Raw genomic sequence first — 17,514 nt, forward strand, 5'->3', positions numbered from 1 at the left:
ATATTTCCACTGTTTTCTCCATTCTGTCCCACCACCCTCTTGGACAAGCACAATAACCTTGCTTTCCTGTATGAAGACGGAAGCAAAGAAGTCACTCAGCACCTCTGAATTTTTCCAGTCTTCTGTGACCCCTCTATTCTTTCCATAGTCTGGCCAGTTCTGTTCCTTTTTTCCTATTTTCTGCTATGTACTTAAAAGAAGCCCTTAACTCCCTTTCTTCTTTAGCCTTTGCTGCCCTTACCATCTTTTTGACTTTTTTGTTAGCCTCCTCATACTGTATCTCCCCCACCTCTCTATTGCTATCCTCATATTTGCATGTAACCACATCGGTCTTCTATTTTTTGCCTTATTATCACTTCCTCACACCTATAGCATTGATACTGCAACCCTGGCCCATTCCTCTAGAATTTTTGCCATTGATTTGCTCATAGTCTCCTAGCCCATCCCATATCCTTGACTACCTCCCCAGCACAGCTTAATCCTCTTTTCTAAAATCTCATAGCATTGTCATTGACTTTTTATTTACTACTCTAAAACACATAGTGCCATTGCCAGTGTTGGCTAAGGGTGCTTTAACCTACAATGACACACTGGTTATGCTGTGTCCTGACTTCCATTCTTTCTTATACAATCCTGCACCAAATGGTAGAACCTCCTATGACTTAAGTCCATAGTTAGCTTCCACTCCCTCTCAGTCTTAGAGTTTGGAATCTCTTAGATATTACCATCTTCCTCTTACCATGCTGCTTTATTCTCTCCTTCAATTGGTCAACTTTCTCTCTCGTTGTTCCGGTGGACGAGTTACCAGGTGTCCCCCTCTTTTCCTCGTCCTTAACTGCTAATTCACTTAACTGAAGTCCTAAACCTAGCTGTACCCTTGCCCCAAGACTGGTTTGCTGTTTTTCCTCTCTCACCTCCTGTCTGATACCCTTCTTTACGTAGATTGTTACTCCACTCCCATTTCTGTCTGCTGTGTCACTCCTGAACATATTCTGGCACGACCACGTCCCACTCCGTCTTGTCATTGGCCCATTCTTCTGTGATGCCAGCAATTTACTCCCTCCCTCCATCTCTTTATGCTGACTGCTTGTATTGCAGAATTAACTACCCAGCTATGCTCTGTGTCACTTTTGCTTGTTCCAGCGTAATATTCTGTCTGAGGTATATATTTCCATGTCCTAATACTATTCATCTTTGTTGATGCGTGATAGATAAATTCCATTTTTATAAAACGTTTAGCAGCTAAATAAATTATTAATATATTTTAACATATTAAATGCTAGCTCTTGTAGTGTATAAAGTATGTTGTCTTTGCTCAGAATGAATTATGATAGGAAATTATTTTGATGGAAAGTAGCTCCTTGGAAAGAAGTGCCTTCTTGTCTGCCTTTCAAATATGCCTTGTGTACCACCATAATTACTACATGAAATCAAATAATATGAATGCAAAGTGTGATTTCATACCTATTTTCTTTCATTTCTTTCCATTGTGTTTTAGGATGCTGGTCAAATTGAACTGCTAAAGGAGTTACTGGATTTGCAGCAGGATATGGTGGTGATGATGCTGTCACTACTAGAAGGTTGGTATTTCTATATAAGCTTGTCAACATATCACTTAAAGTCTGCAATGAAAATTAAGTACAGACATGAACAAAGCAAATGTTTTGGCCAAATGAATCATGAGTGTAAAAAGTGAAACTGAAGGCTCAACCTGGTAATCAGAGCAATTTATAAATACTTTAATAACATTAGTATTTGAACAAAGAAAATTGCTTAAGTAAGCGGATGCAGTGAAAGAAATGAAAATCACCTGTTCAGTAAAGTAATTGTCTATGCATTTTGTAAAGGTCTTCTCTTTGTTCTCTTTTTCTTGCACCTTCATTCTTAAATGACTGATTTTTAAGTGTTAATACTTAGTTTTACTAGTTGGAGCATCTGATATTTTACAGTAGTTTTTGGAGTACAGATTATTGCTGTATAACAGCGAGGAGTACAGATTCTTACTATATAACACTGAATGAATATATGTGTGTGTGTTTGTGCATATGTAAGTATGTGTCATAAGCATACACACATTTGTTTAAGGGATGTCCATTAATTTAGTGCACATACCAGGTATCTACTACTACATAAGTCTGAAAGCTAAGTACATGTATTTCTTTGCTGGATATCCAAGATGAGTTTATAATACTTGAAACACAGGTTAAACCAGATAATAACCAGTATGATATTCAAAAAAAGTTAGCTTTATTTGTATATGGTATTGATTGTTTTGTTTTTTTGTATTTGATATTATTTTGTACTTAAATCCAGACAGGGACATTTTGGTGTTGAGCATTTTGAGATAGTTTCAACCTTTTTGTGATATAAAATAAATGAATTTAAAATAAAGGTTGTAGCAGTAAACTATGTTCCCATGTATGAATTGGTTCGCCAGCACTCATACTTATCAGGACATGATAACATAAGGTATTTAGGTGCATGGATGAGACTAACTAAGGATATGTGAGAAGAAACTAACCATAACTTAATACAAAAGCTGAGAAATTGGAGGGGCTTGACAATAGATATGGCGTGTAAGATACAAGCAGTGAAAATATTTTAGCCCCTGTAGTTTTATATATATATGAGCGCTACAGAATCCTGAAAGCCCAAAATCCTGGAGACCAAAATCCTGAAAGTTCAAAATACTGAAAACACACAGGATACCAACACTCACTATATTCCAGCACAAGTACATACAGAAACATATTACCCTTCAACTATATGCAAGGGGTCAAGACCCCCTGCGTCCCCACACCCCCTGATACTTAAATATATCAACTGCAAGATTGTACTTCACTACACTAAGTGCAGTCTTGGAGTTGATATATTTAAGCAGCAGGGGGTGTGGGGTGCGCAGCCCCGCACATGGGGGGTTCAGGGGGCTTGCCCTCCTGCTTATACTTGGAGAACAGTAATATAATTTGTGTTTTATTTGTTTCCGTATATACCTGATATCCTGTGTGTTTTCAGGATTTTGAGTTTTCAGTATTTTGAGTTTTCAGGATTTTGAACTTTCAGGATTTTCGTCTTCAGGATTTTGGGCTTTCAGGATTCTGTAGCACTCTTATACATATATATATATATATATATATATATATATATATATATATATATATGGTTCTACCTCACATAAACGAAACACCACAACACCGACAACGCAATCACCGACACCACATAACCGACAGTACAAAAACACGAAATCCCACATGCCCGACAACGAAATAACCGATGGTACACAAACACGAAACCTCATACACTTCACACACCACAATCAACAACCAAAACACATTCCCCGTCCAAAACCACATACACAACACAAGCACACCAAAATCCCTACAAACCCACACTAAACCACACATACACAACTACCTACAACCCTGACCCAAACCCTAACCCTAAGGTCCGTCACTACCGCACACTTACCTGACCCGCTCCCTAACCCTAACTCACTTATCCCGCCCCTAACCCAAACACAATCACTACCGCACACTTACCTGACCCGCCACCTAACCCTAACTCACTTATCCCGCCCCTAACCCAAACACAATCACTACCGCACACTTACCTGACCCGCTCCCTAACCCTAACTCACTTAACCCACCCCTATCCCCACTTACCTTACTCGCACCCTAACGTCCGTCACTACCGCATACTTACACAGCCTTTTCCCATTTCGGCATCCTCGGCGTCGGTGCTTTCATCCGTCGGGTCGGTCTTCTGCTTGTCGATCTTCTAGGTCCCGTCGCGTCGGTCTTCTGCGCTGTCGATCTTCTGGGGCTCGCGATTTCCCTGTTGATGTTCCGGCGTGTCGTTGAAGTGAGGTAGAACCATATATATATATATATATATATATATATATATATATATATATGTGTGTGTGTGTGTGTATGTATATGACTAAAGGGACTAAAAATATTATCTGTTTGTATCTAACTAAATGTGTGTGTGTGTGTGTGTGTGTGTGTGTGTGTGTGTGTGTGTGTGTGTGTGTGTGTGTGTGTGTGTGTGTGTGTGTGTGTGTGTGTGTGTGTGTGTGTGTGTGTATATATATATATATATATATGTATATATATATTTATATTATATATATGTGTGTGTGTGCATGTGTAGATAGATATAGATATAGAGATATATGGGTATACTTAGTTTGATCTGTAAATCGGCAAATTGGCAAAAGCAACAACCACAAAAGGTTGATAACACAAATGTCTACATGTTACAGTGCATGCACCAAAAAGAACCTCAGCATAAGCAAATTTCAAACAAACAAAAAAAAAACAAATATTGTTTTTTGCAGGGGGCAAGCCCCACTGTACCCCCATACACCCCCTGCTAATTATATATACTAATTCAGAGATTGCACAATCCCTCCGAGGAATGCTGGTCTAGTGCACTTGTCCACTATCTGCATTTGTTGACCAAATGTAGTCAGTTAAACAGATGTCGACCACTTAGTGTTTTGACTGAATACCTGACTCACATATTCATGCATTTAAGGAATATTTTTATCAGCTAGAGGGGAGGCTATAGATGATTAAAAGAGTTCAAGAATTTTGGGGGAAGGGGAAGAGGGCAAGAATTAAATGTGATAATCTGATTCTTCCAATAGAGGTAGATCAGTGTTACCTGATTTAATGGGAAACTTTAGAGTTATACAGTTAAGACTCATTTACATAATGCCGAAGGTTATAAATTAAAGAGAAAAAGGATCGTTATGATGATGATCAAATGTAGAAGCTTGAGACATAAAGAGAGTTTAGGATTTTTGATGCAAATCATTAAGGAAAAGTAACAACTGCATAGAATATTATTATTCATAAACTAGCAAACTAAAACAATGAGTGAGAAGGTCACTGAAAAACCAATCAGTAAAAACAAAATGAAAACTCCAGCAAAGCTAGAACTTCCAATAAGTGACCTCCCAAACCTCTTGTGTCAGAGGCACATGGGATATATGCAAATGATCCTTATGAACATCAGGTGTTTCAGCTAATTGGCAATTCTGAATGCCCATGACTTGTTTTGTCGTTTTAATGGATAATTTCAGGCCAATAAAGCCAAACCCCACTAGCTGTGGATATGCATATTTCGGCCTTGTTATGACCTCATCAGCACAGCACAAGCAGAGTGTTTGACTATACATTAGAAACACAGGGCTGTTATATCCACAGCTAATGGGGTATGCATCTTGATTCTGGCCATCTTTCCTTGCCAGTATTGTCAAGTGTCCAAAGCTACTAATCAGACATGGATCCATAGTAAGAGCTTTATCTCTCTATGCAACCAGCTCTGGCCTACAAGTGGTTGGTTAATGATAAAAAAGTAACAGACCCAATGTTATCTATTTTCATCCGATTCAACTGTGGATTGGTGGATCTGATGGGATCCAGCCTCTGCACTGACTAGGACTTTGCTCTGGATCTCCATCTCCTACCCTACACATAATTCCCTGTGTAAAACCTCAGCATCTCAGATCTCATTTGCCATGGAAGACTTCAGATGCATCTTTAAGGGCTCCATTACTTGTTGGCTTATCAAGCCTACATAATCTTTTCTTCCGACCCGTCTACAGTTGAAGTGTTTCTCTAGAGGAGAAATAGTTGTTTAGTAATAATTATATTAATTAGGTTTGTTATGTTTTTTGAACTCTTTATAGGTAGCTAAGATGCTATTTTGTAGTTGGTGAGATAGTGTCTTTCTCAAACAGGGTCCAATATGTACAAGACCCAAGGATTCAAAACATGTTCAGAGTGTGACCACAAGCTTCCACCACAAGACCCCCATCAGATATGTGTTTACTGTCAGAGGGCAAAGCATTTAGAGAGCCATGGTAAGGCTTGTACTTCATTTAGTGCTAGGACTCTTCAGCAAAGAAAAGAAAAGTTAATAGTCGGGACATTTGCCTGCCAAGTTATCAACCTTCACCTCCACTTCTCCAGTAACTAAGGAAAAGAAAGGTAGAGAATCCAATAACACTAAAGGAAAGGAAAAATCCAAGGATAAGGAAATTGAGGGTCTATATCACATTATAGAAATTCCAAAATGTCGAACACCATAAGCTCGACCTTGGAATCTCGAAATGTGATATACTTGAACCCTCAGAACAGCAAATTTTTTTCCAAGGGAAAAAATTTGCTGTTCCGAGAATACACACACAGCACAAGCACACCAAAATACATAATCTACACATACACACTTCACAGAACCCTACACTAAACCATACATACACTACTAGTTATCCACTTACCTTAACCCAACCCTAACCCTAAGGTCCCTAACTAACGCACACTCACCTTACCCACTCCCTAACCATAAGGTCCCTAACTAACGCACACTCACCTTACCCACTCCCTAACCCTAAGGTCCCTAACTAATACACATTCACCTTACCTGCTGCCTAACCCTAAGGTTCCTAACTATCACACACTCACCTTACCCGCTCCCTAAACGTAAGGTCCCTAACTATTACACACTCACCTTACCTGCTCCCTATCCCTAAGGTTCCTAACTATCACACACTCACCTTACCTCGGTCCATTCGCGCACTTACCTTAACCCGGTTGGTCACCTTCGCACCACAGTCGAGGAAATAGTGAAGCCGCAGAAACGGCCCACCGAATACTTTCCCTAGGAAAATATTCAGTGTTCTGCAGCTTTGCTATTTCAAGCGTTCACTGAATTGGGGTCGATATTATAACATTTGAAGTTTTAAAACTTTAATGTTATAATATAGACCCAGATATTGATACTGACAAACCAGAAAAATCAAGGAAAAAACTACCAGATCTGACTCCTGCTCCAGAATCAGATCCAAAGTTTCCTTAGTGATCGGATCAGCCAGCCTCTCAAATCCATTCACTTCCTGAAAAGTCCCGGTTCTCACCAGAGACAGTGAGTCCAAGGATACACTCACCAATATTAAAAGACAGGAGATCTTCAACACCTCCATCGATTGACCACCCAATCCTACAGGAGGCTGTCACAACACAATGTCGACAGGGTGATGAGGAAATTTATGATCTCAGATTCATCTTGGAGTTCTCTTGGTACCATCACCCTCAAATGTATGAAAGGTGATGGTAACATCACCCTCAAATGTACCAAACACAGTGCCAACTACCCCACCATTAGAAATTCCGACACTGGTCTGCCCTTCGGATCCAGTTGCTTTGGTGCCAATTTGTCCCAAGATGACTGAGTCAGGACTGGTAGCATTTTCTACTTCGACCCTGACTGGATCCCTTTCTCTGTTGGCCCTGATGCACTCAGAGCTGGCAGACATTTGAGGCCAAGTATTTGGAACTGTGGACTGGGAGGAAGTATTGACACTGAGACACTCAGAACCTTACCTGCCTCACAGAGCCATGGTGCTTGATAGCTCAGCACCAAGATCCACTTTGGAGTCAAGACCTTTCATTCTGAGGGGTCTCTTTGAGTCTAAATCCAAGGAGTTCCTCGGAACTGATAGCATCTACAGCTTTTGAGGCCTTTCAGAGAGTTCTTTTGACTCCAAGGGATAAACAACCTTCACCCAGACAGCACATCCCGAGCTCCATATCAAAGGTGGCTGTCTTCATCGTCACTATGTTAGACAGGGACAGACAGAATCAGCATCCCAGGACACTTATGTAATAAGCTGTCTTGAGTCAGAACCTTCTGATGTTCCCAGAGAACAGGTTCACTGTAAGGAGATGTGTAAGTGGAAACACATTGACTCATTTGCAAAGTCCATCTCTGATGATACATACATTGATGAAGAAGAAGGATCTCCAGATTCCCACCTGAAGATGTTACCTTCAGTGAAGTTCTGGAATTGATGAAATAGATGGGGGATGGTTCACTATTGATCCTTCTCCAGAAGAGTCTGTGTTCCTGGAGGCCTTCAGTTCCAGCCCCTCAACATCATGGGTGTTACCCCTCCATGACCCCTTGGTAAACTTTATGGCATAATGGACATGGAAGGATCTGGCTATGGTGGAATCCATACCTAAAAAAACTGATTAAAATTCTATCTGCACCTTCAGATAGAAAACTCTACATCAAGGGGCCACCTGTAGATGCAATAGTGGTAGCTGCAGCAAAAAAAAGATCTCTCAGAAGAGAATGCCTCAGTGCATCTCCCCAACAAAGAGTTCAGGGCATTGGATCATTTTGAGAAATGTACCTATACTTCAGCATCCTCTGCTCTGCAGCTGCTGAATTACCTAGCTCACATCACTTGATTCCAGAGTGATTTGGCCAAGGAGATTTCCAAATCCTTCAAAGGGGTCCTGCCAACAGATATCCAGAAAAAGTTGGAATCTCAGCTATCGACCCTACAATCATCATCTAACATGGTCATGTGGCTGATTTCCAATGCAGCCCCAGTGGTACAGCGAGAGTAGCAGGTGCAGGCATTACAGTCCACTGGCATGCTTAGATGCTTCTTTGTAACTTTGTGGAAGGTTTCAAGAAGTCCTTCATCAATGTCCCTTTATTTGGACCAAAGGTGAAAGAGACTTTAACTAGAAGTCAGCAAGATGGTAAGCCCTTTTGCTGTGGGCATCTCATTCTTCACTCCTCAGAGATCCTTCTGCAGGAATCAGAGGTCTGGGAAAAATATGTGGTTTAGGAAATCACAAAGATCTTACCAAGACCCTTCTGGTAATAGGCCTCCCTGTGACAGAGGGGGAGGACATCAAAATGGACACTGTCCAAGGGGCAGGAATGGAGTGCAGAATAAGGTTTTCAGAGAGCCCTTCTCTGTAAAAACCCTTCTATCACCCCTGAGAGATTGCTTGAATGCCACATTCTGGAGGCAGTTGGGAGGCATTTGTCTTTACACTTCTTCTCCTGGCAAAGCATAACAACAGCTTTCTGGGTGCTAGGTGTTATTTCCAAGGGCTATATAATTTCATTTTCCTTGTCTCCAAAATGAAGGAGACTATTTCCTGATATTCCACCCAGTCAGCAGGAACTAACAGTAGCAGAAATTACTGGAAAAAAGATTCGTCCAACTGTCCCCCAAATACCAACATCTAGAGTCTACTCAAGGTTCTGTTTAGTTCCAAACAAGACAGGGAACCTCAGCTCCATTTTGGACCTGAGCTATCTAAACCATTTCATGAGACAGACAAAATTCTGGATGGTCACAAGTCAGTCGATTTTGCCTCTGTTGAAGAAGGGCACTTGGAAGTGCTCAATAGATTTCAAGGACACATACTATCACATAAAGATAGACAGATGTTTGAGGGGATTTTCTCGTTTCTGTTTGGGAGTCAATCATTATCAGTTCAGAGCACTGCCTTTCAGTCTCACCACATCCCACAGGGTGTTCACCAAGATGATGGCAGTAGTAGCAGTATGACTTCATCTGCTGGGAATCCAGGTATTCCCATGTCTAAATGATTGACTCCTAACAGCTACCACGAGTCTAATGTGTCAACAGAGAGAGACCTCTTGCTCCAGTTATTTCAGAAACTTGGCATCACTGTCAAATGGGAAAAGAAGTCAACTCATTTGTACTCAACACAGTGGAATTCATCACATGCCAACTAAATACAGTCTCCCAGATAGTCAGCCTTCCCCCTCACAGAGCACTTTCCATCCAGTTGACAGCATCAGTTCTACTGAGACATCTTTCTCCCCAGGAAGATTAATAAGTCAGATGCTAGGCCTAATAGCATCCACTTTATTATTGTTTCCCTTAGCAAGATATCACATGAGAGTTCTTCAATGGACACTGGCTGTACAATGGTCTCAAAATCATCATCCTTTCCATGCAAAGATAAGGATCACCACAGTTTGCAGAAACCATGTTTCATGGTGGATAACATCCCCTTCCCTCATGGAAAGTCACCCCTTTGTGGCAACCACACACTTTATCCTCTTATGGTGGGGGTGCGTTTGTAGGGAAATACTGTTCGAGGTTCCTGGTTGCAAACTGAGGCAAAACTTCACATTAACATTCTGGAGATGAGGCAGTCCTCCTAGCATTGCAGCCCCTTCAGGATACTCTTTCCAGATGTGTGATAGCCTTTCAGACAGACAATATGTCAGTAGTATGGTACCTAAACAAGCAAGGGGCAGCACGCTCTTACCCATTATGTCAGGAGGCCATGAGGGTATGGCAATGGGCGATGACATCACATTGCTTTCTAATATTGCACATCCCTGAGAATGCTGATGTTCTAGTGGACAAACTGAACAGATCTATTCAGATGCCTCATGAGTGGTCCATAAAGTCAGTAGTACTGGCAGAAATTTTCAGTCACCGGGGGCAGCCTTGCTGCAATTTGCTTGCATCCTATCTCAACAACAAATGCATAAGCTACTTTACCCTGATCCCTCCACAAGGACAATCACAGAGGGATGCTGTTGCCAATCAGTAGCCCTAGGACTCCTCTACTCCTTTCCTCCGCTTCCCCTAATGAACAAATTCTTACAGAAAGAAAGATTGTGCAAGGCCACAATAATCCTCATAGCCCCCTTTTTGCCTCGACAAATATGGTTTCCCTTCCTATGGTCTCTACTAGTTCATCCTCCCTGGAAACTGGACCACTCCCAGATCTTCTGTCTCGTCACTCCACTTTGTCTCCTCCAGATCAGAAGTCCAGAAAACTAAATAGCCAGAGGTGCCAGGCTGTCCCTTGCAGTGGCTCACATTCTGACAGCTTCACAAAATGTTTCTACTACCAAAGTCTAGCATAGCAAGTGGAAACTATTTTCCATATGGGCAAATTCAAAGGGTATAGACCTGTTCTCAGCTTCAGTCCCTTCCATCCTACAATTCCTTTCAGAATTGTTTCACGCCGGTTCCAGTTATTCCACCATCAAAGTACAGTTAACGTCCATCTCCAATTTCCATATAGGCATTGACAATTCCTCCATAGACTCTCTTAACATTTTGAAAGACTTCTTAAAGGATACCTTCCTTTTCAGATCACCTGTTAGAGATCCAGTCCCTCCTTGGGACATTATTACTATGCTACTTATTTTGACACAATCGCCCTTTGAACCAGTGGCATCAGCAGATATCAAATTTCTCTCGTGGAAAAATATTTTTCTGGTAGCAGTTACATCAGCTGAAAGATTTTCAGAATTACCAGTCCTTTCTGCTCAACCATGCTATCTGATATTTCATGAGGATAGGGTTACTTTGAGAAATAATCCTTTTTTACAAAAGGTGGCATCTGAATCTAACTTGAATCAATCTATTCATTTACCATTTTTCTTTCCAAAATATTTTAATAAAATGGGGTGCATCTTACATACTTTGGATATCCACTGCCAGTTATGGTTTTACCTACACAGGACAAGACTTCCAGGAAATCCAATCAATTGTTTGTATTTTTCTCAAAGCAGAAACTGAGGAAAACAGTTTCCAAAGTTACTCCATCCAGTTGGCTCTCAAATGTATTGCATTTGAGTATACAAAGAAAAGCTTATCATTACCATCCAAACCAAAAGAGCATGCAATCAGAGCAGTAGCTTTGTCAACAGCATTTATTAACAGACTTCTAATTGATTATATCTGCACAGCAGATACTCGGTCAGCACTATATAATTTATTTCCCATTACAAATTGACAGAACAGTCAAGATCTCGTTCGTCCTTTGACGCCACCATTCTCATGAATGTCCTTCCATGATTCCATACAGGCCTTAGTGCTTGGGAATCTGTCCCACAGTTGAATTGGATGAAAACAGGCATCATTGGATATGAAAGTAATGCACTCACCATAATGATAGATCCATATTGTCTACTTTTCGTCTGGTTCAACATCCCTCTTGTCAACCCCCTCCAAATTGTCTCCTTATTCGGGAAGACTGGGTTAAGATTATGATTACTCCTTTCAGGAACTTATTATACTAAATTGCATTGCCTTGGGATACATTCCTCGCACAAGATGCTTTGTCTATTAACATTAATCATGTCAATATGTATGCAATGCAAAATCGATTTGAGGTATTGAGTTGGAGTGCAGAGGATTAAGGGTATAGGAGGAGTCAGAGCTCCAGAGCAAAGTCTTCCTAGTCAATGCCTAGGTCGGATCCCCTTGGATCAGACAACCCACAGTTGAAATGGATAAAAAGTAGACAACCTGTAATGTTATGTAGTCCAATCTCGCCTTCATTCTTATCCGTGGGTTCGGAGCCGAATCTCGGCTTTGACTCGGCCATACTCTAGCTCAAAGTCTTCAATTGGTCGTGGCTAAGAGGTATCCTATTATGCAACAGATCTATTCCCCAGATCTCGTTTGCTACTCGTTACACTCAGACATGGCCTCGCTTTTGACCGTTTTGGTATCCCGTTCATTTCCTTTCTCCCCAAGGGCTAAGCCCGTTTCAGTTAGAGGACCTAGTCCTCCCCATTGTTTCTGTGTGGTCTTTGGTTTGGTGCTCCATTCTGTTAGTGTTTAGTGTTGTGTCTGGCCAGTGGTGCTATCCTGCCTTTGTTTCCCCGGGCTAGGCCCATTTAAGTTAGAGGACCTAGTCCTCCCTGTTGTCTTTTCCCGATGGTTACTAGGCCATTTTAGTTAGAGGCTCTGTTTCTCATGCGGGGTTTAGTTGGGTCTAGTGTGTGTACGTATTGCTTTGTACCTTTACAGCATGTCCAAGGATTCTAAGGAACACAGGTCTTTGGGCTTTAAAAAGTGTGTTGAATGCAAGAATAAAATGTCTTTGACTGATGGGCACTCTGTGTGTGTGTACTGCTTGGGGGCTATTCACCTCCAAGAATCCTGCTTGTTTTGTCATTCCTTCAGTCCCCGTGTACTACAGGAGAGGAAGAACAAGCTAATTTTGAAAGGACTGCTTAAACACTCCTTTGAGGAAGATTTGGCTAAGTCTCCCAGTGCAATATCCTCTCCAACTAAAAAGGACAAAAAGACTTCTAAGAAGTGCTCTCTGGCTCTGTCTGTTTCTTCAGAGCTGCCAGAGAAAGTTGCTAGAACATCTTCTCCTTCTTCGGTTCCATTGCCCTCTGTGTCAACAGAAGGTAGTGTCTTGATTAAGTCCATATCGGCTCCCAGCCTTTCAGAGCCGGTCACGGATATTTTGGTTCAGAGCCAGTCTCCAGTTATTCGACCGGTTTCTCCTTCACGCAAGTCCCCTTCTGTAGGGAGATCCAGATCTCCAACAATATCCTCCAGGTCCTCTAGGACCCTTTCCGATGAGGACGTTGATAGGGTGGTGAAGAAACTGCTTCAGTCATCGGTGTTGGCCAAATAGATTTCAGCTCCAACCCAGTCAACTCCAGAGCCTATGGCCTCTTCATCCTTTGTTGTTCCTCCTCTGAGCCTTTCTCGGCCTTCGGAGCCAGAGTTGTCAGTTCCATCGGGTGCTGTTAGGTTGGTTCCAGTAGCACCGCCTGGCCTCTCAGTTCCAATTTCCACGCCAACCCCATCGGCTCCGTCCACGGGGTCAAGGATCCACGGTTCTCCTGTCAGACCTGAGGGGGAGGGCTCAGATCAATCTTCATCAGTTCTAAACCTTCCTCTCGGTGCTTCGGCTCGAGTGAGCTTGGACCCGACATCTGCTTCAAACCTCATCTCCTCGGTGCCGAGGGCTACTACTGTTTCCTCTACAGTTAGTCGGCCTTCAGAGCCGGGGGGGATCAGCCTTCAAGATTATGAGGAGCGTGCTGGCCAGGTCATCAACTGCATCCTATGGCACCAATACTCTGCCCCCAGCAGTACCGGTGTCAGTTTTGGATCACCCTCTATCCATGGGCAGTGGAGACCCTAAGCCTCAGAATACCTCCATGAGTGGTCCTCAACTTTTTGACATCTCCCCAGAGTTTTTGCCTGAGGAGCCCGCCTGAAAGAGATTGCATAAGAGGAAACACCTTGACTCCCCGGATGAGTCTCTCAAGTCGGACACCGACCTCGAGGAGTCAGAGGGGTCCCCCAAGTCGTCTTCTGAAGATATCTCTTTTTCAGATATCCTGGAGATCTTGAAGCAGAAAGGTGGCTGGCCCTCCAAATCCCCTTCTGATGATGAGTCGGGGTTCCTGAAGGCTTTTGGGTCTCAACCCCCCACCTCTTGGGTTTCTCCCCCTTTTGATGAGCTACTAGATCTTGTCTGTCTAAAGGTGTGGAAAACTCCTGAGACTGTGGAACAGTCCCTAGGAGACCAAATAAGTTTTTGTCCACCCCCACTGACAAGGAATATCTAACTAAAGGTGTTCCAGTAGATGTCATGGTGGTGACAGCAGCCACCAAGAAGGAACTTGCTGAAACTTCGTCTACCGTCCATCCACCTAACAAGGAGTCCCGAGCTATGGACAGGTATGGGAAGCGTGTGTTTACTCAGCAAAAGAAACAAATTAATAGAAAATGCTCACTTTATTAACAGAAATAATAAAGCTTTCAGGAGATAACCCTTCTTCAGTATTCAAGTATTACATTAAAATCCACCATTTTTATGTAAAATATAACATGACACAGCCACCAATGAAATTACATAAATAATTAACGTTAAAACATTAAAATAAATCTCTATATGCATTGCTATATAATTTTATAAAACATTTAAAACTTTATCATAAGTTTATAAATCATCACTTATACTCTTTTTTGTCTAGCTATTAATACAGGTTTAATAGTTATCATATTGTTTAGCCCAGGTGCCCTGTCCACTTCAAGTCTAACAATCCATTCATACTCAGACATTTCTAACTTGTTATTTATATCACCCTGCCTTAAACTTTTATACACCACCTCTAAGACCTTAAATCTAAAATTATGGGACATCCCTTTGTCAATTCTATGTTTGGTTAAGGCATTAGACATGGCACCTCTCCTTATCTCAGACTTGTGTTCAATTATACGATCTTTAAGTCACTTTGAACACTTTCCCACATAAAACCCATCACATTGGGTACATGTTGCTAAGTATACAACTGTTGTTGTGTTGCATGTAGCTTGGTATTTCATATCATATTTTATTTTATTTTATTTACTGGATGTTTGAAAAACTGCTTGACACAGATGTCATTACACAACTGCAGTTGAAACAAGGAGTAGTATCAGAATTAAACATCACTGGACTCATTAAATTCACTTCAAAGTCTTTATAACATAGTTGTCTTTTAAGATTGTTTCTATTTTTATAAGCAAATCGTGGTGCCCTACCCAATATTGTAACTAACTCGGGCAAAGATGTTAATATTCGCCAATTCTTTCAAATTATTGTCTCCACATATTTCGTCATATAATTATAGGTTGTAACATAACTCAAGGTAGAGGTGGAATCAGTGACCACATCCTCATCCAAGGTACTTTCACCAAAATATGGGGGTGCCATAAAGTTTCTATCCCTTAATATGTTATTCTTAATCCTTAGGACATATTCCCCATCATAACCTCTATTTGCAAAATTTTTACATAAAACTTACATCTGTTCTTCACATTTTATCAAATCAGTATTGAGTCTGCTCACCCTTAATAGTTGACTTTTAACAATTCCACCAAACACATGTTTAGCATGCATGCTTTTTGTATGTGTATATCTATTTACCTGTACGTCCTTTTTATGGACACAAGTTTTCAATACCCCAACTTCCTTTTAAACATCCAGTAAATAAAATAAAATATGAGATGAAATACCAAGCTACATGTAACACAACAACAGTTGTATACTTAGCAACATGTACCCAATATGATGGGTTCTATGTGGGAAAGTGTTCAAGGTGACTTAAAGATCGTATAATTGAACACAAGTCTGAGATAAGGAGAGGTGCCATGTCTAATGCCTTAACAAAACATAAAATTGACAAAGGGATGTCCCATAATTTTAGATTTAAGGTCTTAGAGGTGGTGTATAAAAGTTTAAGGCAGGGTGATATAAATAACAAGTTAGAAATGTCTGAGTATAAATGGATTGTTAGACTTGAAGCGGACAGGGCACCTGGGCTAAACAATACAATAACTATTAAACTAGTATTAATAGCTAGACAAAAACAGTATGAATATTTAAATGTTTTATAAAATTATATAGCAATGCATATAGAGATGAATTTTAATGTTTTAATGTTAATTATTTATGTAATTTAATTGGTGGCTGTGTCATGTGATGTTTTATATAAAAATGGTGGATTTTAATGTAATACTTGAACACTGAAGAAGGGTTATCTCCCGAAAGCTTTATTATTTCTGTTAATAAAGTGAGCATTTTCTATTCGTTCGTTTCTTTTGCTGAGTTATGGTTACAACATTTGATAGAACTGAACTACAGGTGGTCTGTTTTCCATGACAGTAAAGCATGTGTTTACCTCAGTGGCCTTTACACTGTGGTCGCTGAACTACTTGACACATTTTACATGGCTCCAGTGAGATCTCCTAAAAGAGCTAGGAGATTCTCTACAGGGTAACATTTCTGATGCTGTGGCACAGAAGGTCAATACACAGATGTCTACCCTAAATTCTCTTACCAACTCCTCCATGAGGCTGATCTCATACACAGCCGATGGAGTGAGTAGGGCAGCGGGTTCCGGAGTCTCTCTTAGGAGACACTCCTGGATGAGCCTGTGCAATTTCGCGGAGGCCTTCAAGTCTACGTTTACCAATGTCCCCTTTGATGGTTCATCGTTGTTCGGAACCAAGGTGAAGGACACTCTCACTAGGTGCGAGCAGGAAGGAAAAACCCTGTCTACCGTGGGAGTCTGTTTTTCCATGGCTTCTAGACCTTACCCCAAGGGCCAGAGGGGTGAGAAAATGTGGTTCAGAAAGTCACAGATGTATTTTCAGGGCGCACAAAGTGATTCCCCCTCCGGAGGCAGAGGAGCGGGTGGAAATTCAGGTAGATGCCGCCCTAGAGGCAGAGGAGGCCCGCGTAACCAGAGGGACTGTGATTCCTTGTGTGGTTCTCCCTACCAGTGCTCCTGAAGGGAGGCCCAACTGTGCATCTCTGGAGCCGGTTGGGAGTCGCATTTCTTTATACCCAGAAGCCTGGCAAGATGTCACACAAGACGAGTGGGTATTAAAGATAATTTCCAGAGGTTATCATATTCCCTTCTGTTCTCCTCCCCTGCCAACCAAGAGAATCCCAGACGTTCCACCCAGTCACAGGGATTCCGCAACTTTAGAAATAAAAAAGTTGGTTTCAAAGGGAGCCATCCAGCCTGTCACTGCAGACCAAGTAGGATTAGGAACTTACTCCAGATTATTTTTGGTGCCGAAAAGAACAGGGGACCTGAGCCCCATCTTGGATCTCAGCCGATTGAACCTTCATCTACAAAAGTCCAAGTTCCACATGGTCACCTTACAGTCAATACTCCCTCTGTTAGGGAAAGATGTATGGATGTGCTCCATCGACCTCAAAGATGCTTACTACCATATCAAGATGGACAGGGCATCGAGGTGTCATATACGCTTCCGGCTGGAAGCCAGTCATTTTCAGTTTCGCATTCTGCCCTTTGGTCTCACCACAGCCCCCAGGGTGTTCACCAAATGCATGGCAGTGGTAACAACTCACTTGAGACGTCAGG

The 17,514-nt window shown here is 41.6% G+C and overlaps 1 protein-coding gene across 1 annotated transcript in view; it reads left to right on the plus strand.

The window, feature by feature from the left end:
• The window catches only part of RYR3 (ryanodine receptor 3), a 3,250,282-nt gene that overhangs the window by 2,824,538 nt on the left and 408,230 nt on the right, over positions 1 to 17,514 (plus strand). The window contains exon 88 of the mRNA XM_044074157.1: positions 1,499 to 1,580. Coding sequence (XP_043930092.1) covers positions 1,499 to 1,580 — 82 coding nt within the window. The remainder of the gene's footprint in view (positions 1 to 1,498; positions 1,581 to 17,514) is intronic.

This window comes from Protopterus annectens, chromosome 6.part0, assembly GCF_019279795.1.
Source record: "Protopterus annectens isolate FY-2018-M chromosome 6.part0, PAN1.0, whole genome shotgun sequence".
NCBI lineage: Eukaryota > Metazoa > Chordata > Ceratodontiformes > Protopteridae > Protopterus > Protopterus annectens.